The following is a 12,852-nucleotide window of genomic DNA, read 5'->3' as shown; positions in this document are numbered from 1 at the left end:
AGTGTTTGTATGCTTGGCTTGTTGTCCTGTGACAGCTGTTTGTCTCAGATGGTCCTGTGACAGCTTGTTTGTCTCTGTGTGTCCTTGTGACAGCTGTTTTGTCTCCGTTGTGTCCTTGTGACGTCCACCACTGGCCGCCTCTTGCCCCAAAGTCAGCTGGGATGGGCACCGTGAGAGCGCTGACGGTGGAGGGAGGAGGGAGGGATGTAACTGACAGTAACTGACGTCAACTGACGACAACGACGTCAACTGATGGGTACTGACAACAACGACAAACAGTACTGACAGTAACAACACAACTGACAGGTAACTGATGGGTAACTGACAGGTACTGATGGGTAACTGACAGGTAACTGACGACAACTGACAGGTAACTGACAACAACTGAAAGGTAACTGATGGGTAACTGACAGGTAACTGACAACAACTGAAAGGTAACTGACAGGTAACTGACGACAACTGAAAGGTAACTGATGGGTAACTGACAGGTAACTGCGACAACGACAGGTAACTGATGGGTAACTGACAGGTAACTGACGACAACTGACAGGTAACGACGGGTAAAACTGAACAGGGTAACTGACGGGTGTAACTGACAACAACTGACGGGTAACTGACAACAACTCGGGAACTGAAACAACTGACAGGTAACTGCAGTAACTGATGGGTAACTGAGGGTAACTGACAGTAACTGACGGGTAACTGACGACAACTGACAAGACTGTAACTGACAACAACTGACGGGTAACTGACAAAACGTAACTGGGGTAACTGGACAACAACTGACGGGTAACTACGTAAACTGATGGTTAACTGACGGGTCATGACAATGAGACAAACAGCTGTCACAGGACACACAGAGACAAACAGCTGTCACAGACACACAGAGACAAACAGCTGAGACAAACAGCTGTCACAGGACACACAGAGACAAACAGCTGTCACAGGACACACAGAGACAAACAGCTGTCACAGGACACACAGAGACAAACAGCTGTCACAGACACACAGAGACAAACAGCTGTCACAGGACACACAGAGACAAACAGCTGTCAGACCGTCTGTGACGAGCACCTTCCTGTAAATTGATTATTGATTTTCTGATGTGCGTCTCCAGGCGTTGTCATGGACGAGGTGACCCGCCTGGTGTCGACAGGAGACACCGTGAAGATCTGGGATGGCGTTTCCATGGCGCTGCTGGAGCAGTTTAACCCGCACAGTGTCAGCCACCCGGTGGCCCAGGCCTGCTGGAGCTCCAACAGTATCCTGATCAGTCGATCGATCAATCGATCAATCAATAGAGACGGTTTGACACTTCAAAGAGTGGCTGACATGGTGACTCAGGTGTAAACTTCAGTCCTCTGATGTAACTCTCATATCTGAACCGGCCTTGACTTCTCTCAGATCAGTACCTGGTGAGTGCGAGCAGCAGCGGAGACAAACTGGTGGTCTCCAGCCTCAAGTCCACTCCCACTGCAGTGGTGGAGCTGGCCGACGGGGTGAGTGGACAAAAATGTCTCCATAATGACTGCAGCTGTCTGTCTGTCTCTCTGTCTGTCTCTCTGTCTGTCTCCATGTTTCCTCACTCATGTCGTCTCTTTGTTGATGTCGTTCAGAGAAAACAGACCCGAGTGTGTCTGAGTTCATCGTCTCAGTTTCTGGTCAGTGGAGGTCTGGATCACGGTGTTCACATCTGGGACCTGAAGACCAAGAGACTGCACCGCTCGCTGAAGGTAAGAGCAGACGGACACCTCATGGTGTTTAGTTGTCCGTCGAGGATCTGACCTGTGATGTGACGTCTGTCTGTCTGTGTCTGTCTCTGTCTGTCTGTGTCTGTGTCTGTGTCTGTCTGTCTGTGTCTGTGTCTGTCTGTCTGTGTCTGTCTGTCTGTCTGTCTGTGTCTGTCTGTCTGTGTCTGTCTGTCTGTCTGTCTGTGGTCAGGACCACAAAGAAGAGGTGACCTGTGTGTCCTTTAACGCCAACGACAGCTACATTGCCTCCGGCTCCACCAGTGGAGATCTGGTCCTCCACAGTCTGACCACCAACCTGTCAAGCAAAGCCTTCGGACACGGCAGCAACCAGGTCAGTTTGATTTCTGGAAAACTGCTCTGAGATCAGCGGTTGTCACTCTAACAGAGCTGTCTCGCCTTCAGCCCGTCCACGACCTGAGGCTGTCCGCCCTGAAGCGCTCCCTGCTGGGCAGCGTCTCTGACAGCGGCACCGTGGTCCTGTGGGACTCCAACACCCAGAAGGAGATCCACGTGTTTGACAGCGCCCACAAAGCCCCGGGCTCCGGCCTGGCCTTCTCCCCCGCCAGTGAGCTGCTGGTGGTCAGCGTCGGTCTGGACAAGAAGATCGTCTGCTACGACACGGCGAGCAAGATGTGAGGTCGACGAGACGTCATTTGAGTCTTCACTCGTCCTCGTACAAAGAGTTTTACATCACGTGTGTTTGTGTCCGCAGAGTCCTGAGGTCCATCCGGGTCGACAGTCCGCTGACCTCAGTAGACTTCACTCTGGACGGTACCGGTCTGGTCGTTGGATCCACTCAGGGGAAGATCTACCAGTACGACCTGAGGAACTCCAGCGCCCCCACCAGGATCACTGTGGCACATAAAACCTCCGTCAGCTGCCTGCGCTTCCAGAGCAACAGCAGACACAAGGTACCAACAGAACAGGACCGGCTCTGGCAGGAAGTCAGATGAAGTCAAATGACCTGGTTGATTTTCAAAATAAAACACAGTGGGCAAAGTGTTTAACTCTGTAGCTACTTCCTCATGGTCGAAGCTCATAAACCAGAAAAATGACCCAATCTGAGCAAGTTAAGAGAAAAACGTTTCTGAAACGTTCCTGAAACGTTCCTGAAACGTTCCTGTAATGTTCCTGTAATGTTCCTGGTGGGAAATGATGAAGTAAAGTCAGTAAATTATTCACATCATGGACCACACATTCATTTGTTCTGTCTGTCTCCAGTCCAGTAAACTGAGCTCCACCAAGATCAGCAGCACCAAGAGATCCTCAACCAAGCTGTTAAACAGCCAGTCAGACTCCGCCCCCAGCACAGGCCCCGCCCCCCACAGACAGGTGACGAGTACAGGTGGGTTTGATCTTTACGTAAGGTCACGGCAGGTTGTGAAGTTCTGTACAGAATGACTCTGTAAACACAGTGTTTGTCCTGCAGGGGGCGCTGCTGCCGACCTCACGTCCCGGGAGGCTGAAGGCCAGCAGGGCAGCGAGCAGCTTCCTGTCGCAGAGAAGTTCAGCAGCATCGGACGGAACAGTCTGGACGTCTTCTCTCCGGCTCGGGAAGGTCAGACCTGATGATGCCTTCACTGCTGCCACTAAATTGTAGCTCACAACAGCACTATGAGCTAGTGATGTCATAACCCCCGTCATGATTTGTGACGTCGTCTTCCTGTCCTCCTGTCTTTGTCCAGACTCTAGGACCCAGGGGACGGCAGGTGACACTCCGTTTGGAAGAACACACGGTACAAACAGGAAGTCACTTTGAGTGGCTCAGAGCGATGTCGCTTCTCCACTGACTGTCATGATTGTTTCCATAGTTACCAGTTTGGAGATGCTGTCCCGAGAAGGGGAGGGTCAGCAGGTCGTCGGCCGGGCTAGTCTGGACGTCTTCTCCCCCGTCAGAGAAGGTCAGTCCTTCTTTACTCTGCTGGTCTCTGTCGGTCTCTTCTGGTCTTTGTCGGTCTCTGCTGGTCTTTGTTGCTCTGTGTCGGTCTCTGCTGGTCTTTGTTGCTCTGTGTCGGTCTCTGCTGGTCTTTGTTGGTCTGTGTCGGTCTCTGCTGGTCTGTCTCAGCATTCTCGTCATAAACGCTGACTCATGTTTCAGACTGTCTCTCAGCTGCTGGCTCTCAGCGTAAGACTCCTCTGGGAACTCCTCTGGTCGGCTCTGCAGGTCGATGTTACAGCCCGCTGTCCACCTTCCAGACGCCTCCACCTATCAAAGAAGAGGAGCCGGCCTCTGCCGCAGCAGCTGAACCATGTGACCCCAGAAAGGTGCTGACCTGACCTCTGACCTCACACTGTGCTCACAGCATGACTCATACGCATAATTTAATGTCATTTACATGTTGATTGACAGTTCGACAAGGCCAGCAGCTCCAGCCTGGAGGGGGAGGGTCAGACCACGCCCACATCATCCCAGCAGACCAATCACAGTCAGCTAGCCCCGCCCTTCTTCACTCCAGAACCCAGCCTCAGGAGAGCCAATGGTATTCAAGCTCAGCTGAGCTACGACTCACCTGTCCAGGTGGCTCCGCCCACCACCACAGCAGGTAAAGATGAACCACACTGCCAGAGTCGAGGGTTCAATTCACATAAACGTGACATAACATGACATGACATAAACATGACGTGACATGAACATGACATGACGTAACATGACATGACAAAAACATGACATGAACATGACGTGACATAACGTGACATGATATGACATAAACATGACGTGACATGAACATGACGTGACATGAACATGACATGTCATAAACATGACGTGACATGACGTGACATAACATGACATGACATAAACATGACGTGACATGAACATGACGTGACATAACGTGATGTGACATAACATGACGTGACATAACATGATGTGATATGAACATGACGTGACATAACATGATATGACATGACATAAACATGACATGAACATGACGTGACATAACGTGACATGACGTGACATAACATGACGTGACATAACATGACGTGACATGATGTGACATGACGTGACATAACGTGACGTGACATAATATGATGTGACATGACATGACATGATGTAACATGATGTGACGTGACATAACATGACGTGACATAACGTGATGTGAAGTAACATGACGTGAGTAAGTCCACAGAGACTTGGCTTGGGAACCAGAGGGTGGCCGGTTCAAGTCCAGCATGGACCAAAATATGACTGGTAGCTGGAGAGGTGCCAGTTCCCCTCCTGGGCACTGCCGAGGTGCCCTTGAGCAAGGCACCAAACCCCCAACTGCTCGCAGGGCGCTCCTCAGGGCTGCCCATCACTCCACCATCTCTCTCCACATTGCATGTGTATTATTTTTAATAAGTGTCTCTCTACCTTCAGGTCCGGCTCTGTCGGTGGCTGTTTCCTCCTCGCTCTCTCAGAACATCGCTGACGTGGTTGGACAGGCCGCAGCTGCTCCTCTCACCTCGCTGCAGATCCACTTCATCCAGAACATGATCCACGAGACTCTGGAGGACTTCAGGTCAGTGCTCCCTCTAACATATGTTCTACGTTCTTACATGAAAGGAAGGAGGTCAACGGTGTCGTGTTGTCCTCTTCAGGGACGCCTGTCACAGAGACATCGTCAACCTGCAAGTGGAGATGGTCCGACAGTTTTACCTCCAACTGGTAAGAACCACTCCGAGCTCTTCATGTCTGCACGGCTGAAGCTGGACCTTCAGGCTCCGCTCTAACCCATAGCACTCGATGTTTCAGAACGAGATCCACGGTCTGATTGAGAAGTACTCCGTGAACGAGTCTCTGGTGGAGGAGATCGAGAGGCTAAAGGAGGAGAACCGCAAGCTGAGGACCAACTACTGACCCTCTGCCCTGAGTTTAGCCTTCCAGGCTGCGCCTCCTCCCTGACTCCTCCGTCAGGTTTGAACTACCGTCTGCCAATCGCAGCGCGGCGAGCCAAAGTGAGACACGCCGCCTTCCTGTTGAAGAGGACAGACTGCTGCCATGTCTTCTTCACTGCCTCTTTTCAGTAGAACTGTCGAAGCTGAACAGCAGCAGCGCCTCCTGGTGTTCAGGATGAGTGCAGCAGCGCCTCCTGGTGTTCAGATGTGAGATGTGTGCCTGTTTGAAAAACGCCACCAGCAGCTGTTCATGTGCCTGTATCATGTTTTACTCTTGAGAAACATTTTGTCTAAATAATAAAATTCATACAAAAAGAAACAACAACTCCTGTTATTCAGAGTGTGGGCCTGAAAACCTCTAACATGAGCTATCATGAGCTAACAGCAGCTAACATGAGCTAACAGCAGCTAACATGAGCTAACATGAGCTAACAGCAGCTAACATGAGCTAACAGCAGCTAACAGACTGAGCTATCATGAGCTAACAGACTGAGTTAACATGAGCTAACAGACTGAGTTAACATGAGCTAACAGACTGAGCTAACATGAGCTAACAGCAGCTACAGCTGTCAGCAGTTTACTTCACTGTCCATCATAAACTCTGTAAATCACAGAGTTGAGGCAGAGCTACTGTGGGCAAAAGGTAACATCACAGTGGAACTACAAATTCCTCAGAATTGTAGTTCAGACATTCAGGAAGTGTTTAGCCATTAGTTGTCGGTCTGGGTGGATTACTCTCTGCGTGCGTTACTCTTTGGCTGTTTACACGGAGCTCGTTACAAACACAGCCCGTTACATTAGTTTGAAGTGACGTCACTGAGTACAAAGCTCGTCGTAAACGTGACGTCACTCGGTAAACTGACTGCATAAAGTTTATCCAGCTGCGAGCAGGTAAGACAACACCTGTACTGACGTCACCGACAGCACGTTAACTGCGCGTGTTCACGGAGGACGTCAGCTGCTCGTTTCACCGGCAACCGGCGAAGACAACCGACATTTAACGAGCTGTTACACAAACACCTGACCGGTTACAGTATTTAAAAGTATTAATACTTTAAAATACTTGAAATACTTCAGGATTACTCTGAAGTACTGAACTGAACATCTCCTCTCATTTATTAGTTTTATTGTCAATGATTAAAAACTCAGTCTATTAAGTAAACACAGTAAAGTAACAAAGTACTCATGTGAAGTACTTGTACTCTCAAATCAGTACAAAGTATTAATCATGGTTCCTTGAAATCCTTGAAGCTTTGTGAGTTTGAGAGAGTCCTGGGTCATTGAAAGTGCTTGATTCCTTTATTTTCTTAACGTCAGTTTAATGATTGACCTTGATCTGTGTCTGGAATCTGGTGAAATAGAGCCTTGAAAGTCCTTGAATTCAATGTAAGGAACCCTGACTCATGTTCTCTGTACGTTCTGCAGCTCATGGGAACCCTCTGAGGTCTGAAGATGTTCGACTTTATAAAAATGTGAGTTTGTTTTTTCATGAAGTGACCGTTGAATTCATCACAGTGAAAGTCCACACACCTGAAAGTCCACACACCTGAAAGTCCACACACCTGAAAGTCCACACACCTGAAAGTCCAGTCCAAGTACACATGTTGTTGAACTGAGAATCAGCTGATCGCTCATTGATCTGAGAAACAAATCATTCATTTCTGATGAGAGATTCTCAGATATTCAGTGTACTCTGAGTACTCTGATCGCAGTATTAATACTACAGAGTAGCAGTTCAATGTACTGCATGTTCACCATATGAAATAATTAATAATTATACCGATTTATAATTCCATGAATTCTGTTCAGTTTAATACATCTAATAAATCTTACAGAAGTACTCGAGTAAATGTACTCAGTTACTCGAGTCGCTGACGTCAAAACAACACAAAGTTTGAAAGTTTTTACATCAACAGATTTTTAATTTTGTCCAATGAGATGAAAACGATGAAAGAACGTTTGGAAACTTTATTTGTCCTGATAAAAACCGGAGCAAGCAGCTCGCCATCGCCATCTTCAGCGTCTCCATCATCTTCCTCCACAGCTCCTCCACCTCGGCCGGGAGTATCCCAGAGGAGCCGATTACTTCAGGGAGCGTCTGCGAGCCTTCTCCAAAAACAAGAGCGAGCAGGAGCCCGAGCGGATCAAGGACATGATCGCCCGCGGAGAGTTCGTGGCCCGAGAGCTCGAGGCGCTCTATTACCTGAGGAAGTTCAGAGCCATGAAGAAACGCTACTGCGACGAGTGACACGCCCACTGACACGCCCACTGACACGCCCACTGACACGCCCACTGACAGGAAGGACGAGTCCAAACAGACCAACAATAAAAATAATACAGAGCAGCTTTAAGAGTTTTTCCTGAAGTCGGACAGATGCATCCAATACTGACAGGAAGTGAGGTCAGAGGGGCGGGGCCAGAGAGCCTCCGTCCGCCAGGTTAGCTCTGCAGATGGGACAGGTGGTGTTATCCTGTGAGGACAAACATCAGTCAGTCAAATGTTCTTTAAACGTTCATCAAAGGTTTGAATACTGAAGCAGAGATCACATGACTCATTATGAACTCATTAAAGCAGTCACATGTTCGAGCAGGGGTGTGGCCTGATGTCCAGTTTGTCTCATGAAGGGTCAACGTGTCCGTCCTCATCTGCTCTCCTTCACATCTGTCCTCATCGCCTCTCCTTCACATCTGTCCTCATCACCTCTCCTTCACACCTGTCCTCATCTCCTCTCCTTCACGTCTGTCCTCATCTCCTCTCCTTCACATCTGTCCTCATCTCCTCTCCTTCACATCTGTCCTCATCTCCTCTCCTTCACATCTGTCCTCATCTCCTCTCCTTCACATCTGTCCTCATCTCCTCTCCTTCACATCTGTCCTCATCTCCTCTCCTTCACATCTGTCCTCATCTCCTCTCCTTCACATCTGTCCTCATCACCTCTCCTTCACATCTGTCCTCATCACCTCTCCTTCACATCTGTCCTCATCACCTCTCCTTCACATCTGTCCTCATCACCTTGTGACGTTTTCCATCGAGGACAAGGAAATGTAGTGTTTGTTCTGGAGTTTCCTCTCCTGAGGTTAACGAGGTCCCGTGTGGGCCTTGAGGTCCCGTGTGGGCCTTGAGGTCCCGTGTGGGCCTTGAGGTCCCGTGTGGGCCTTGAGGTCCCGTGTGGGCCTTGAGGTCCCGTGTGGGCCTTGAGGTCCCGTGTGGGCCTTGAGGTCCCGTGTGGGCCTTGAGGTCCCGTGTGGGCCTTGAGGTCCCGTGTGGGCCTTGAGGTCCCGTGTGGGCCTTGAGGTCCCGTGTGGGCCTTGAGGTCCCGTGTGGGCCTTGAGGTCCCGTGTGGGCCTTGAGGTCCCGTGTGGGCCTTGAGGTCCCGTGTGGGCCTTGAGGTCCCGTGTGGGCCTCGAGGTCCCGTGTGGGCCTTGAGGTCCTCAGCAGTATTAGTTGTTTGGCTTTGGTTGGGAACAGTAGGTGCCAGTCTATCTCAACACTGTGGTGTCCAGGGTCACAGAGACCTGTTGCTGCCTTCATAGACATAATAGATAGCTTGTTGTTGACGGTCCAATCTGCGTAAACAGACATCTGTGTCTCCAGACTAGAACATGCTGACAATAACACCTCCATGGGCATTAAAAGGTTCTGTTGGACTCTGGGGTCTCCAGAACCTTCAAAGTCTTCACTAGGCTAAGCAGATCTGTGGATCAGAACCCGGCCATTACCTTTAACCACCTGTCGATGCACTGGACATGGTAGTCATGGAAACAGGGCAGCATCCTCAGCTTCTCCCCGTCAGCGTAGTCACAGAAACAGATCTGACACCTGTCAATCAATCAACCAACCATCCAGTCAGCAGACAGACAGAGACATTAGCAGTGAACACTGAGGTCCAGGCTCTGGTTCTGGTCCAGCTGTGACTCACTGAGTGTGTCCCGCTCCGGCCGCCTGGAACGTTTTGGTGGGAAATCTCTGGATCTCACTGCGACTCAGCTTCCTGGACACAACGGCTCCTTGTCGCTCCTCGAACGCCAGCAGAGCCTGAAAGAGCAGGTGACACGTCAGGTGACACGGCAGGTGACACGTCAGGTGACACGCCAGGTGACACGCCAGGTGACACACACGCCAGGTGACACGCCAGGTGACACACACGCCAGGTGACACGTCAGGTGACACGTCAGGTGACACACGGCAGGTGACACGTCAGGTGACACGCCAGGTGACACACACGCCAGGTGACACGCACACCAGGTGACACGCACGCCAGGTGACATGTCAGGTGACACGCCAGGTGACGCGCCAGGTGACGCGCCAGGTGACACACGCCAGGTGACACGTCAGGTGACACGCCAGGTGACACGCCAGGTGACACGTCAGGTGACACACACACCAGGTGACACACACACGAGGTGACACGTCAGGTGACACGTCAGGTGACACGCCAGGTGACACACACACACCAGGTGACACACACACACCAGGTGACACGCCAGGTGACACGCCAGGTGACACACACACACCAGGTGACACGCCAGGTGACACGTCAGGTGACACACACACCAGGTGACACACCAGGTGACACGTCAGGTGACACGTCAGGTGACACGCCAGGTGACACACACACACCAGGTGACACACACACACCAGGTGACATGTCAGGTGACACGCCAGGTGACACGTGAGGTGACACGTCAAGTGACACGTCAGGTGACACGTCAGGTGACACGTCAGGTGACACGTCAGGTGACAAATGACGTGCCGCGTGATGTCACGCTCACTGAGCGCGCTCAGACAGTCACCTCGTAGTCGTTTCCCTGAACGTCTCCTGAGAACTCAGCTGCGGCGTTCCTCCTCCTGCCCCGCCCACGTCGCCTACGCTGACCAATCAGATCTGTGTAAACAGACACCTTCAGAATTTAGAGCACACACATCGTCACCATGGTAACCACAGGTGAAACGCCGATGATCTCACCGTCTTCAAAGCCAGTCAGAGGAGAGGCGGCAGCAGCCAGGAAGTGAGGTAAGCTGGACTCCACGAAGGACAGGTACTGCAGAGGGACACTGATTACATCACTTCCTGTTGACTGAATTCTACTTCCTGTCTGATGGGGACTCACCCTGTGATGATGATGATGATGATGATGATGATGATGGTGACTGTGTGCTTCCTCCTGGTCAAACTGGGCCTGAGGGAACAGAGAGCGTCATGTGTGTGTGTGGTGTGTGTGTGTGTGTGTTGGTGTGTGTGTCTGTGTGTCCCTCTGTTGTTGTGTGTGTGTGTGTGTGTGTGTTTGTGTGGTGTTTGTGTGTGTGGTGTGTGTATGTGTCTGTGTGTGTGTGTGGTGTGTGTGTCTGTGTGGGTCTGTGTGGTTGTCTGTGTGTGGTGTGGTGGTGTCTGGGTGGTAGGTCGTGTGTGGTGTGTGTGTGTGTGTCTGTGGGTGTCTTGTGTGTGTGTGTGGTCCTGTCGGTGTGTATCGTGTGTGTCTGTGTGTGTGGGTCTCTGTTGTGTCCTGTGTTCTGTGTGTGTGTGTCCTGTGTGGGTCTGTGTGTGGTCTGTGGTGTGTGTGGGTGTGTGTTGGTTCGGTGTGTGTCGTGGGTTGTTGTGTCTGGTGTGTCTTGTGGTTTGCTGTGGTGTGTGTGTGTGTGTCTGTGTGTTCGGTTGTGTGTCCTGTGTGTGTGTGTGTGCTGTCCCTGTGTGTGTGTGTGTGTGGTGTGTGTGGTGTAGTGTGGTTACCACCTGCGGCTCGAGCCAGCGCCTCGTCTTCCTAGTCCTGTGCTGACCGCACCGCGGGCCTCGTCGTCGTCACTGAGACGATTTCCTCAGGAGCGGAAGGCAAACAGTTATCACAGGGAGAAGAGGGTAAACGCTCCTCGACTTCCTCGACTCCTCGTCTCCTCACCTTGTTGACGTAGCTTTCCTTGCCGTTGTTTTCCAGCCACCGCCTCTCCCGCTGGTCAGGAAGGAAGAGAGTCGGAGGCGGGTGGAGCTGGTGGAGGCGTGGCTGACGCTGTCTGACCTTTCCTCCGGCGGTCCGGAAAACGAGTGGACCTTCGACCGTGACGCCCACACCTCCACTCCTCCTCTGACCACTGTGTGAGGTAGGAGGAGGAGGAGGAAGAGGAGGAAGAAGGAGGAGGAGGAAGGAGGAAAGGAGCCAGTTTTGCCACCCGGGTCGTCCAGCCAGCCTGTTCAGAGGGAAACTCCTGAGAGAGGAAGCTGGGATGAAGCCCGTCGCTCCGGCGTTCGCCCCTCCGCCACCGCCAGACCGACGTTTTGGACTTCTGCTCATCACCGACGGACAGTCTTGGTCCTGGAGATCCCACCGAACCGCCTGCGGGCAGAAGAAGATCACATGACCGACATCAGGGCGGGGAGAGACGTCGGCGTGGCGACGGACCGTGTTACTAAGATGACTAACACTGAAAGCGCTGCTCGGGAGGCCGAGCCTCGCTCCTCCGCTTGCCGAGCTGAATGCACAGAACAACACACTGAGTGTGGTGTGTGTGTGTCTGGTCCTGTGTGTGTGGTGTCTGTTGTCCTGTGTGTGTGTGTGTGTCTGTGTGTGGTCTGTCTGTGGTGTCGGTGGTGGTGTGTGTGTCGGTGTGTGAGGTCTGTCCTGTGTGTCGGTGTGTCCGGGTATGGTGTGTGTGGTGTGTCGTGTGTGTGGTCTGTGGGTCTGTGGTGTGTCTGTGGTGTGTGTCTGTGTGTGTGGTTGTGTGTCGGTGTGGTCCTGTGTGTGTGGTGTGTGGGTCTCGGTATAACTGACACACCTGTGCAGAATTCCAGGAGAGGGCGGGTCTTACCCTGGGCCGTATTGCCGGGTGATGACAGACAGGTAGACTCAGCCGGGGCAGCGGGGCAGCTCGTTTCAGAACTCCAGGACTGTCGGGTCCAGATGGAACGGGACTGTCCACACCGACATCCTGTTAAGCTCTGTGACACACCACAACCACCACACACACACACCGACACACACCACACACCACACACAGACACATCACACAGACACACACACAAGACAGACAGACACACCACCACACATACACACACACACAGACACACACACAGACACCACCACACAGACGACAGACACACACACACACAACACACACGTGATTATGTAAATAAAGGCGGAAAGCAGTGAGATAAATCCGGAAGTCAGTGTTAGCACAGTGTACCTCTTCAAAGAAACTCATGACGTGACGTCCAGCTCATCCCCTACCGTGACGTCA

General features: G+C 51.7%; 2 protein-coding genes across 3 annotated transcripts in view; both read left to right on the top strand.

Annotated features, from left to right (window-relative positions):
• nedd1 (NEDD1 gamma-tubulin ring complex targeting factor) overlaps nt 1-5,943 on the top strand; it is an 8,138-nt gene extending 2,195 nt beyond the window's left edge. The window contains exons 2-16 of one of the 2 annotated variants that reach the window (XM_019261793.2): nt 1,118-1,261; nt 1,405-1,499; nt 1,617-1,733; nt 1,942-2,082; nt 2,154-2,383; nt 2,464-2,662; nt 2,973-3,096; nt 3,181-3,309; nt 3,437-3,460; nt 3,563-3,652; nt 3,850-4,016; nt 4,102-4,294; nt 5,107-5,248; nt 5,328-5,394; nt 5,482-5,943. In XM_019261793.2, the coding sequence (XP_019117338.1) occupies nt 1,126-1,261; nt 1,405-1,499; nt 1,617-1,733; nt 1,942-2,082; nt 2,154-2,383; nt 2,464-2,662; nt 2,973-3,096; nt 3,181-3,309; nt 3,437-3,460; nt 3,563-3,652; nt 3,850-4,016; nt 4,102-4,294; nt 5,107-5,248; nt 5,328-5,394; nt 5,482-5,586 (1,959 nt within the window). In that variant the 5' untranslated portion in view covers nt 1,118-1,125 and the 3' untranslated portion in view covers nt 5,587-5,943. Of the gene's footprint in view, nt 1-1,117; nt 1,262-1,404; nt 1,500-1,616; nt 1,734-1,941; nt 2,083-2,153; nt 2,384-2,463; nt 2,663-2,972; nt 3,097-3,180; nt 3,310-3,436; nt 3,488-3,562; nt 3,653-3,849; nt 4,017-4,101; nt 4,295-5,106; nt 5,249-5,327; nt 5,395-5,481 lie in introns of both variants that reach the window. The other variant, XM_019261792.2, reaches the window with a different exon arrangement.
• A 1,665-nt stretch (nt 5,944-7,608) lies between these two features.
• On the top strand, nt 7,609-7,904 carry LOC113744972 (LYR motif-containing protein 5B-like; the record flags this gene model as incomplete). The annotated part of the gene is made up of 1 exon (XM_027276323.1): nt 7,609-7,904. A coding segment is annotated over one exon (264 nt), but the record flags the coding sequence as incomplete, so codon positions are not given.
• Between the last annotated feature and the right edge of the window lie 4,948 nt (nt 7,905-12,852).

Source organism: Larimichthys crocea, unplaced genomic scaffold, assembly GCF_000972845.2.
Source record: "Larimichthys crocea isolate SSNF unplaced genomic scaffold, L_crocea_2.0 scaffold334, whole genome shotgun sequence".
Classification (NCBI taxonomy): domain Eukaryota; kingdom Metazoa; phylum Chordata; class Actinopteri; family Sciaenidae; genus Larimichthys; species Larimichthys crocea.
Note: the sequence above shows the minus strand (reverse complement) of the source record. Positions and strands in the feature narration are given on the sequence as shown.